At 41.1% G+C, this 12,613-nt stretch overlaps 1 protein-coding gene across 1 annotated transcript in view; it reads left to right on the top strand.

Moving 5' to 3' along the window:
- TANC2 (tetratricopeptide repeat, ankyrin repeat and coiled-coil containing 2) overlaps nucleotides 1-12,613 on the top strand; it is a 713,500-nt gene that overhangs the window by 569,599 nt on the left and 131,288 nt on the right. The window contains exon 11 of the mRNA XM_077806150.1: nucleotides 4,214-4,339. Coding sequence (XP_077662276.1) covers nucleotides 4,214-4,339 — 126 coding nt within the window. The remainder of the gene's footprint in view (nucleotides 1-4,213; nucleotides 4,340-12,613) is intronic.

The following is a 12,613-nucleotide window of genomic DNA, read 5'->3' on the forward strand; positions in this document are numbered from 1 at the left end:
CAGGGTTGTCCTGGAGTCTCCAGGAATTAAAGACTCATCTTTAATTAAAGATTATGTCATGTGATGAAACCTCTAGGAATATGTCCAACCAAAATTGGCAACCCTATTCAAAACTGACTCTCTAGTTTGGAATCCACACAATGGATGATCTCACACAGCTCCTCCTCTTGCTGAAATGCCACCCATGTGCTTCAGCAGTCTTAAAGTGTGCGATGATATCAAGCAACTGCCCAATAATACCATTTAAGTGAGAGTCCGTAACCCTTTCGATTGGTCTGCAGTATTTTCTTCAAGTAAACCTTCAGCAAAAGGCATCAATTCCAGTATCACTCTTCTTCCCCTAATATAGCATCTCTGTGTGAAAAGCCAGGAAATGACTCTAGGGAAAAAAACATGTTGAGTGTTTGGATGCTGTACTGGGCACACGATAATCAAAAATGAGAGCTCTTTTTCCTGGATGTCATCCCACAATTGTTTTTCTCAGAAGTCTTGTTTCAAACAGCTTTTAACTATGTAAAACGTCAGCTCTTGTTTTTGTTTATATAAAAATGAGTTTCAAATCATACACATTGGTTAACAATGAGAAACAAATGAAATCTGCAACAAACAGGATTATTTGTAAATATAATCCATTCCAGTACTTTTCTTGGTAATCATAAAACTAAGAGTGCTATGGTTTCCGATGTCACCAGAACAGAATCATTTTGGGGTCTGGTATTTTCCAGGAAAATGCAGTGGTACTCCATTTATTCAATGGCCAGACGAAATGTACTGTATGTGTTTTCAGTGTCTTGTAATCACATCAAGCTTTTAATGGCCCTGCTTAACTGGTTGCCGGGCAAAATGTGCTAATTTCTTCATAGCAGTGTGATCCAGTCTCATTGTTTATTGCATACATTTTTCTATTTGTCCTACTTTTCAGTTGGTTTGCAGGTAACCATCTCTGCAGAAAGTGCTTCATATTAAACAATAATGAGTAAATTACGTTAAAAAACGGAACCGAAACACTGATAAATACTGCATTTGAAAGAATGGTGCTCACAGTACAATGGAAAAGCCAATGTGCTTTAAAGTTACCATAGATACATTGCTCTTCCCAGTGCAGGAAAGAAGACACCATGTGTGTATATGATTAAAAATTATATTCATTCTAACATAACCAGAACAGAGCTACAGCATAGTCCCCATTCTGCCAGAAGGGCAAGCCCAGCATGTTACATTATCAAATTGCCATGGAAACAGGGTCTAATCCTAAGGAGGAGGCTAACCCACTTTTGTCAAATCAAGCAGACATTAGGACTGAGGTAGCCCCCAGAATCCCCAGACTTTTCCTCGGGTGAGGGATGTGGGTCTAGATGACAGCTTCCACTTTTTGGGTGAGATACTGAAGCCTGCTCCTTGTCGTGCAATGCAAAGCAGTGACTGCAGCCAGAAGCCACTGAGAAGCCTCCTTGTCGTGCAAGTGACTGTGAAGGCATTCCAGCACCCTTACCTCAGTTATCCTGCTGTATACATCTACAGCAATGTGTGACAATTGAACAAGTATAAACAGATTCCTTCCTTAAACCAGACCACCTGTGTGCTCTGAAGAAAGTGAAAACCCGATATTTACTTAGTGCCAATTTTGTGATGAGGGGAAAATCTTTCCTAGTCCTGAAAAGATTGCTGGTGGAACCTCCAGCAAAACAGGCAGTCCTGCAGCAAACAACAAATTGTGGCAATTAACTGAAAAACAAACAAACAAGGAGAGGCAAGGGAAGAATGGGTGATGTGTGCAGGAAGGAAATGTCTGCGTGGCCTCATGCCTGAGAGGAATCTTTGAAGGCCATACCCACAATGGATCAGGGACATTGGCCAGTGGGAGGCCCTGTGGCATTCAGAATGGTCAATCAAGTGAAAAGGGGGAAGGCCAGGCAAGCGTGGTCAATTCCTACCAACCCACAAGGCATTTTGGTTTTGTAAGTTGAGACAATTGACAGGGCCATTCAGAGCCTGTGTGTGGGCACCATTTATTTACTCTAAATTAGAAGACAAGAAAAGAAAAATAAGTAAATCCCTTAATGGCTCATTGTACTTGGATTCTAGCCTCACGTGAGATCTTGGATTCACGGCTGAGTACACTTGGTTACAGTGCCTAGAGAGACATTATCTGCAGTAGTTAGAGCAGGGCAATGGGAGTCAGGACTAGCACAAATGACTAATTCGGTTTGTGACTCTGAGTGAATCACATAACTGATCTGTACCTGAGCTTTCTATCCCTAAAAGGGGGATACTGGTTCAGAGCAGTGGTGAGGCTTTTTAAATTATTGTTTGTTGTGTGCTTTGAGCTACTTGGATGAAAGGTGTTATAAAAAGGCAAAGGCATATTAAAATGTGATCTGAATACCTGATGACTGATAAGCCAGTTCTCATTCATCCTTTTCTTAAGATGTTATAATTTTTTAACAACCTCTCTTTTGCCCCAGTCTTCCCATTGTCAGCTTTCCTTATACACACAAATACTCTTTCATGTACTGATTTATGCAGTCTTGCTGAGAATAAGAAGTCTGGTTGTTTCCCTTCAGTGAAAACTGGGAGTTGTTTATTCCAGATTTATATGTGTGAATGTTTATTGATGGGACTGTCTACTGGTTCTCCCCCTGCCTCTCTGGTTTTCTGTCCTTCCCCCAACTCCATTCTTGGGTGCCCTGTTCATTATGAATACAAAATCTCAGTGAAGTTTATATTTTTAAAAGTATGTTGGTTGCTCTCTTTCCTTCCTGATCTGCTCTAAACTCTTGGCTAACCGAATCTCTTGTCTCTCTTTGAAAAAATTGCAGTGTGTTGCTCATTTACAGTCCAGTTGGAGTGGAAGCATGCTTCCCTTCTTCCCTGATAACAAAACTCCTTTCTATAAATCTTTTCAACCAATGGGTGTCTTAATTAAAAAAAAAAAGAAGAAGAAGAAGAAGGTCACTTAAAGAACTGACCATTGAAATAACCATTGTACATGTCACAATTTTGATAAAAAATGCCAACTGTAAGCATGATAGTGCAGGAGGCCATCTTATCTAAAAATAAATATTTTCATATCAGGATGAAAGTACTCTTTAAACAGTTTATTGCTTCAGTGTATTTAATATGATGCATCATGGAAGTTTCGCTTATATCTGAGTACTTGCAGAAGTAGCCCAACCACCTGGAGGTGTATTCCCAGCTGGTGGTGTGTCAGTCTATTTTAGTTCTTAATTTGAGATTGGAAAAATAAAATGATCTGTGCTGCATTATATGTCACTTTCCACAAGGTAAGGGATACATTTTCTAGCAGCTGTCATTGCACCCACATCTATACACACAGTGGAGTTGCCTTCAAGTGAGTGCAATAAATTACTCCTATTTAATCTATTGTTATAAGGCAAATGAAGTTCTACCATGAACAAATAATGTTGGTATAGTAAAGCTGTCTTCTTTAGAACTGAGATGTACTTCTCTTTATCATCTGTGCAAGTCCCTTTTCGCCTGGAGGTTTAAATTTTCTATCAGCAGTTCTAACAGTCTGAATAGATGGATGTTAATGTCCAAATTAGGCAGATCTAAAATAATTGAAAAAGAGATTTGTTGACATTCACTTAAAATGCATTGTTAAATTCCCAGTTATATAGCTGGAGTCTTTGACTTTATCTGTTAAACTTTTTGCACAAGCAATTAAATAATCCTTTCAATAGGAAAGTCTGGGCAGCTATAAGCACCTCCATTTCTATTTCTCTTGTCATTTCTGAGCATCAGCAGGAAACCAAACCAGTACAAATGTCTTGGGGGCATGAGAGAAGTGTTACCAAAACACCTCATTATGCCTAGTTGTGTGAAATTACTGTGCCCTATGTTTTCAAAACTTTCATTTCATGCATGATCTATGCAAATTTCTAGTAATTTCTACCTTTAAGAAACCAAAGAGCTGGAAGGAAACATACATTGTTCTTATAGGCCTTAGCAATATGAATACAGCTTCTCAAATAATATTTTACATTTGCATTTTTGTCCACCATAGGATTTATGACCCTTCAAGGTCGAAAGTCATAATCTATCATATCACATGCAGACTTACTTCATCTCAGTTGTGTTGATTTAATATAGTTATAAATGTATGAGTGTTTTGTGTGAAAAAGAATACTAGATGAATAAAAATACCAGGACTTGGAGACAGGTCTGACAGTTGTTTGCTTTCCCTTGGCAGCCACCAGCTCAGCCCACTTAGAGGATCTAGCTTACCTGGATGAGCAGAGACATACTCCCCTACGTACATCCCTCCGAATGCCTCGGCAGAGCCTGGCAGGCGCCCGCATACAACAAGACCTAAGAGGTAAGGACCAGCTGAAGGACTTTTGTGCGGCCACATGCCATAGGTAGTGGCCACAAGGATATGACTTTATATGGTGCTTCCTGCAGTTGTCTATTATTTTGGTGGAAACATCTGATTCATGTAAAGTTTCCCATATTATATACATGAAGTGCTGCCTCACTACTGAAAGATGAGGTAGCCTCTTGTCTTGCAGTGTGTTTCTTCCTAGCATTGTCAAATAAGAAGGGAAAGAAAACTTGAGAAGGTGTAGCAATCGACTCAAGTACTGATCGCATTAGATGGTGGTAGTTAGCCAGTGTCTGAGCCATGTTTCTGTGAGGAACACTGCAAAGGGAGCTACATGGAGTGTTGTTAAAGTACTCTTTCTGGGTTGCTCTTGCTGTGATGTTTGCTTAGAAAGCGAATGTGTCAAACTTGATGTCTGTTTAGTTTGCTGTATACGGAATTGTGTGCTGGCAGGTTTTACGTACGTGTTCAACATTACAGCCTGTTGCACCCTAATTTTTCCTTTTATTGGACTTTGGTTTGTTTGTATTTCAGCAGTTACTGCTTGCAAAAGATGCATCATGGTTAAAGGTTTGGGTTTGGGGGTTTGTTTGTTTGGGGTGTTTTGGTAACTACAGTATCTGATTGAGCATATACTGAAAAGATGCTTGAGTCTTGAGTTGTGTTCCAGTTCTGTGGGACAGCTTCCTGCTGTTGGTTTGCGTGTCTGCAAGTGCTTGTTAAGAGTCCGTAAGGCTCTCCTCTTCTCTGGGTGATGTGCTTATTTTTACCTTGAGGAGCTGACCAAGTAAGGCAGTCTGGAATGTGTCCATCAGTCCATGCTAGACTGATTTCTAATGTAGCAATCCAATGGCACTGCAAGCTTGGCCGGTTTTAATTCTGATGGGGATTTGTACAAAATACACAACCCTTGACTGAAAGAGAAAAGTGATTTTGTGTCGTCTTGGATCACGGTTTGTAATGAAATCATATTGGCTGGTGATACAGTTATAAAAATGTATTGGCAGGCAGTAAGCGAAGAAAGCAAACTTTGACAGACAGAATTTCCATATGTTCTAACTGAGCAGCTTTCCAAGCCTTCATAATTTGCAATGATTGCATCCAAAACATTAAACTTTATTGTAGGAACAGAATCAAATTGTTTTCCAGACACACTTTAAAAAAAACATGCAGCACCATATAGTTTTTCTTTTTTGGTTAAGCCTGCATGGGAATAGCAGCAGTGTTTCATATTTTATGTCTGGTTCTGGTTCTTGTTGTAGTGACACACTATCTTAACAAAGGGGAGGGAGGGAAAGAACTATAGATAATACCACTATTTGGAAGTCTCTTCTTTTCACAGGATATGTGATATTTTCTGAGTGTTAAAAAGTTCCAAATGTTTCCCTGAAACTGCACAGACCTGACCTGTTGTGGTGACCAGGTCTTTGAGCTGTTGTGCCAATTGGAAACCCTAAACTTGGGCTCAGGCTTAGTACATCATGTCTTGGAGATTTGCAGAGATGGTTCCCAGTCTTTAGTGGAGCAAGTAGTGGCTTCCAATCTGAGGGCCAAGAATTAGGACTATTGTTTAACCCACCAATCCCCCTCATGCCCAAAATTTAATTTTTCATGGAGAGGTTCAGTGGGTAGACATTAAACAAGGGACACTTCCCATGTTAAACCCACCTGTTTGAAAACGGGAATTGCATTCCTTCCCCAGCTTAATACTAAAGGCTCAGAGCAGGGAAAATATTTTGTACAAGTGGCAGGTTTTAAACAGAATACTGAGTGCACTTTTCATTTTTCTGCTGTGAGCCAGGGGAATTTAAGGCTAGTTTAGGTTAATATAGCTTAACCTGCAAGATAATAGTTGCAAGGTACCCTAAAGTAGAAGTCTATTGTAAAACTAAGTACTGGATATTAAAACATTCTCCAGTGTTTTCATCCTGTTCCCTTCCCAGAAAAGGGAAAGTCAGTGGTAATTTACTATGTAAAACATTCTTCCTGTCCTCAATAGGAAATATTTTGGGGACAGCAGATTGGATGGCGAATTCCTGAGTGCTACAACTCTTGCATTAGAGTGCTAAAGCACTGCTGCTGTTATTAATATAGGCAGTGCAGTAGTGCCTAACACTTTCCGTTATAATCCCCTGTTTCCACTTGCTTGTAGCTGTTCTACACGTTAACCTTTTGGGCTGAAGTTTTCCATACTTCACTGAGTTTTCTGAAAACTTGATAAAAATAGTTCAGCCATCTCCAAGGAGGTGCTTAATAAAAAATAGATATTTATATCCTGCTAAATGTATGCTAGGCTCTTTACAGAAAAATAGTAGGATTCTCTGAAAAGCTTCAGAGTAACAGCCGTGTTAGTCTGTATTCGCAAAAAGAAAAGGAGTACTTGTGGCACCTTAGAGACTAACCAATTTATTTGAGCATGAGCTTTCGTGAGCTACAGCTCACTTCATCAGATGCAAAGCTCATGCTCAAATAAATTGGTTAGTCTCTAAGGTGCCACAAGTACTCCTTTTCTTTTTCTGAAAAGCTTGCAATCTAAATGGAATAAAAGGAAGATAGGATCAAGATTCTCAAGCATTTAATATACCCACATTTGCATGCTGCTGTTTAACATAGGATAGAAGGAGAAGACAGTTGACAGTACTGGGTTCCTCAGATCTACGTTTCAATTCTAATAAGTTTAAAGTCACTCGTGTCCGGGCGTTGCTCTCTAGATAGTTGCAATACTCTTGATATGTGGCTTAGTACTGTATGGGCTTTGTATTGGACAGCAAGATATCTGTGTGTTCCAGCTGCTGGTCCTAAAATGGAAACTGGCAAGTACACCACACAGCTTAATACTAATAATGAACTGTGGATGCTTACTGCCAGCATAGCTCAGAAGGAGTTCTTACTCTCTTTGAAGAGAAAGGAGTCTGCAAGCCAAATAATTTCCTAACAGGCACTTCAACAAAATCAAATTACAGCTAAGAATTTAGTTTGTATAGGGGAGACTGATCTAGACGGTACAGAAGCGTGTCTCCTGAAGGCCTCTGTTTAAATCTGAAGGTTAGGATCAGAAGTGAAATAAATTATTGGATCTCAGCTGTGCGGATTTTGTGCATTTTTTCATATTATTCAATCAGCCTTACTTTGGTATGATTGGCATTTTCTGCTATGGAGGGACGCAGGACTGGAATAGCAGGCGTGTTTCATATCAGGATTGAAATGTGTTTTTAGGGCTTTACTGAAGAGGTTTGCAAAGCTTATACGTTGTCAGTCTCTCATTTAGCACTAAAAATTCACTCTCTACCTGCCCCCCTACTTCTTTCCAAAGAAATATAGATTTAATTTACTTCAACAGGTTATCTCAAGTTCAGGATATTACCATGGGACTCCAGCCTCAATTCTGTAAAATTCTTCATTAAAAGCGAATAGTAAATCCAGCGAGGGATTGACAAATTGTCAGATATAAAAATGCAATTGTTAATTTATTTTGTGGTTATTTTGTTGTTATTTGTAACAAATACTAAAGCCAAGCAATTAACCAGGATCCTCCAGTTTGTGCACACATACTCTGGCCTGCTAATTATTCACATTTTTGTCCCTCTCCATCTGAGCTCTTTCCAATCATCTGTCCTGCAATGAATTAGTCTGTAACATGTAAGGGCCGTGTTACAGTCTCCCTGCTCTCTATTTCTTCTCTTGCCCTAATTTGGTTTTACCTACTTTCTCATTCTCCATTCTTCTCCTTTGTTACTAAGTAGGCTTTGAAGATGAAGGATCATTGCCCTATTGCAAAAGTTAGAATGCAAAGGTTGTGGGTTGGGAATTCATTAGGGCCCCATAGTTAATTATCTTCTATGACGTTGATAGAGACCCAGCTGAATGGGGCCTTATTATGGGTCTGACTCTTGGTAGCTCCCATAGTTCTGTGACTTGCTTGGCTATGCCTGGGGAGTGCTGTCTGCTGAGGATTATCAAATAAATGTTAACAGGGATTCTTAAGATGTTCATCAGACAATATCAGGAATTGAGGAGGTTAAATAAGTATCTGGCATGTATCATTTGACTAATCAGTGACACTTGAAAATTATTTTTAAATGTTTTAGAAAACCTAGTTAGCAACATCTCTGTGCTCTTTTCTTCTCTAAAAATATGCAGTCTTGGCTTGATGGTGTAGTTTAAAATAGGTATTGGCCAGGCATCAGTTTAACAGAATGGACAAACCAGTGATTAGGAATGGTGTGAGTACACTGCAGGATTCAATTTAGTCAGCATAATAAAACGAAATACTTTTCCTATGGACCATGTGGAATTAATATTCTAGCATTTGGTACAAATATAACTTTGGTGGCTAGTGAAATACGGAACATATCCTCAGCACTGATGTCCAAATGGTTGTGGCACTAAACATTTTCTTTCTGGCAAGGTACTTACCAACGTTGCATACTTTAAATGGAGTGCTGAGACTACAGCCAATTACAGGGGGAAAGTTTCATGTAGTTTGTTCTTCTCTTCATACGTGTCTGACAGGCATCGGGTTCATAGAGAGGTCTCAGGTACAAGCTTCCTACTAGGTACTGAGGAGGGATTTGGGGCAAAACTCTGGAATTCGGGTCTGATTAGTAAAAAAGCTGGAAGGGGAAGGAAAGAAAAACTTCCCAAAATGGGGGGGGGAGGAAATAGCAACCTGTTCTGTTAAGAAAATAAAACTCTAAATCAAAAACCGTTTTAATTTAAAAAATCAACTAAAAATCAGAAGCAGATAATTTGTAGTCTCGTGGATGGTTGTCAGTTGTCAGCTCCTTGAATCAGATTTCTCCTTCCTTGCTTTTTTAATGTTATTTTTTGAAATCCATAATGCCTAGGTATGAGCCCCACTCCTTATTAGTCCCTGGGGTGAACCGAGGAATTCTCAGTAGAGATCATCTGTGGTTATCAGCATTGACTATGTATTATTTCTGACCATTGGAAAGTGAGAGTATAGTCTTGAATGGAAGGCAATATATGTCATTAATGCAATTCTGGCTTATCCATCAGAATTAGGCATTGAAGGGCAGGTCTACACTACAGCCCGGATTGACGCTCTGAGATCGATCCACTGGCGGTCAATTTAGCGAGTCTAGTGAAGACCCGCCAAATCGACAGCAGATTGCTCTCCAATATCTATCCCTGTACTCTACGCCGATGGGAAAAGTAAGGTAAGTTGACGGGTCAACCCCCCGCAGCGTAGACCCTGCGGTAACTTGACCTAAGGTACGTTATTAATATAGCTGGAGATGCATAGCGTATGTCGACTTACTGCAGTAGTGTAGAAATAGCCTCAGACACAGAGCAGTGAAGCTGCCTAGCTCACTGAAAGATATTTTGTGGAAAAGATGTCCCCTAATTCCTTTCCATGACTTTCATTTTTGTGGCCAGAGAAGACCAATAAACTACTATTGTCATTATACCTAATATTTTTAAATGAAAGAAAAAAACAACTTTGTGTCAATGCAGCATTTATTTCAAATGTCAAACAGTCAATAGTTAGGAAATTTAAAAGATTAAGGTTCTTCCCACAATGTTAATTTGGACACATTGTACCTTATACAGCATAGTCTATTCCCATAAGGTGTCCAATTCCCCTAACTCCTTTGAAAATTACATACTAAGTTAATGTTGTAACTCCATCTTTAATTTTTAGAATTTCTTGACATTGAGTACTGGATATTTCAACCTTAATATTACATTAATGCTGCCAGTTGTATTTAATAATAATAATTAGAGATGGGCCAAAACTGGAACCTCAAATCCAAACTGTTTGGAATTTGGAATTTGACAACCATTTGGATATGGGGAATAATCAGATATAAATATAAAAAATGCACTAGCACTTTAAGGAGCTGCTAGTTTCCCTTCCAAACAAGGTAATGCATGAGATTAATTAAAACAATAATAAGAAAAGGAGGACTTGTGGCACCTTAGAGACTAACAAATTTATTTGACCATAAGCTTTCGTGAGCTACAGCTCACTTCATTGGATGCGTGCAGTGGAAAATACAGCAGGGAGATTTTATATACACAGAGAACATGAAACAATGGGTGTTACCATACACACTGTAACGAGAGTGATCAGGTAAGGTGAGCTATTACCAGCTGGAGAGAAAAAAAACCTTTTGTAGTGATAATCAAGGTGGGCCATTTCCAGCAGTTGACAAGAACGTGTGAGGAACAGTATGGGGGGAGGGAGGGAATAAACATGAGGAAATAGTTTTACTTTGTGTAATGACACATCCACTCCCAGTCTTTATTCAAGCCTAATGTAATGGTGTCCAGTTTGCAAATTAATTCCAATTCAGTACTCCTTTTCTTTTTGCGGATACAGACTAACATGGCTGCTACTCTAAAACAATAATGTAATAGTTGCATGCTCAAAGTGAAAATGTATTTACCTATGGGGAAAGACCTTTATTCTGTATTCTGTTGAGACATAAATGTGTCCATCTATCTCTTTCCCAAAGACCACAGCTTTCATGTGGCTTACAAATGTAGTCTGTGAGCACTACCATATTGTGTATAGTATATAGTATAGCTGTGTGTATAGTAATGCAGACAAGAGAGTTTGGGGCATGTGTCAGGATTAGCCATTGTGTGTAAATTTATCATCCCTTCACAGAAAAAAAGTCTTTATTTTTAGATTTAGTACGTGAGTGCAGGAAAGTTGTCTCCTTTTGACCAGATGTTGCTGCTTTAATTAGCTGTATTTGGACCGTTAAATTCCCTAGGGGGCATCTGAGCATTCATATTTACATCAACAAACAAGTAACAGTAAGCTGCATGCATTTTAATGGTCGAACTAATACTTAATCAGCTTTAGGGAAAACAAATAAATATGCACATATACACGTCCAAATCGTAATTTATGTATTGTTCGCTAGTAAGTCCGTTGTGAAAAGTGATATTAACAAACTGTAAAGTATCACTTTTCACAGAAGACTTACTCAGCCCTGGCAAGCCTGTGGACAAATTAAGCCCTGGATGGGGGGTAGGGATAGGCAGTAGGGGCCAGGTGCGATGGAGTTGCGAGGGCTGGGGGAGACAGTGAGCGGGTGAAGCCCAAAGCCTGAAAGCCCAAAGCCTGAGCCCCACCACCCCTTGGAAGGTGGGGAACTCACCAGCTGCTGGCTCCTCCAGCGTTGTGCCCCAGCTGTCTCCAGAGGTGGGCAGGGCCCAACCACTGCTTGCAGTCCTAGCAGACAATACCTAGGTGGTGCATCCAGGAGCAACAGGGAGGGGGAGGGACCACTGCTTTGTCCCCCCGCCCCCAGTCACAGCCCAGGAGGCTGTGGCCACAAGAAAAGCCACTGATGGCTGCATGGTGGCCGCATTTAAGAAACACTGGCCTTGGGCTCTACCAAATTCATGGTCCATTCTGGTCAATTTAATAGCCAGTGTTTTTTTTTAAATTGGTCAGTTTCATGATTTCAGATGTTTACATCTGAAATTTCAGGATGTTCTAAGCGTGGGGGCCCAGATCCAAAATGGGATCATGGGGGAGGGGGAGGTTTGCAAAGTTGTTGTAGAGAGGGAGTCCCAAGATTGCCACCCTCACTTCTGTGCTGCCTTCAGGGCTGGGCTAAAGAAGGTTCCTGGAGACTAAGGTGGGTAGGTGCTAGGGGTTCTTAGCTGCTAGTCCAGGCCAGTGGAAAATTAAAGCAGAGACCTCCAGCTAATTTGTGGTCCCCTTAGAAAAATGGGTGCCCCATCCCCAGAAGAAGCCCTAGGGGCGGTAGCCCCTACCCGGTCACCCTGAGTCCCAGCAGGAGCTGTGGGGGAAGAAGCCCCAATCCCGGGTGCACTGAGCCCAGCTGCAGGGGCTGAAGCCCTGAGCCCTGGCTGGAGACACAGGGGGTGGAAACCTTGAGCCCAGGCTGCCCCAAGCCTCAGCTGGAGCAGCGGGGGGCAGAAGCCCGGAGCCCGGGCTTTCCCAGCTGCAGCTGCCAAGAGCAAAAGCCCCCAGCTCCAACCGGAGCTGCCGGGGGAAGAGCTGTGGAGGGAAGAAGCCGGGAGCCGAGCTCCTGGGCTGCTCTAGCGCAGAAGTGAGTGTGTACCACCTTCATTTCTGTAGTGCCTCTTGAGGTGGGTCTGATCTCCCTACCAAGAGTGGCCGTGCAGGGGAAGGACAACTCCTGTCCTTCCCCAGCCTGGCCAGACTAGCAGCTAGGAGCCCCAGGCTCCCAGCAGCATGGGGAGACCAGATTTCATGGGGAAGGGCAGATTTCACAGTCCATGACATGTTTTTCACAG

The sequence above is a fragment of the Eretmochelys imbricata genome, chromosome 27 (genome assembly GCF_965152235.1).
Source record: "Eretmochelys imbricata isolate rEreImb1 chromosome 27, rEreImb1.hap1, whole genome shotgun sequence".
Classification (NCBI taxonomy): domain Eukaryota; kingdom Metazoa; phylum Chordata; order Testudines; family Cheloniidae; genus Eretmochelys; species Eretmochelys imbricata.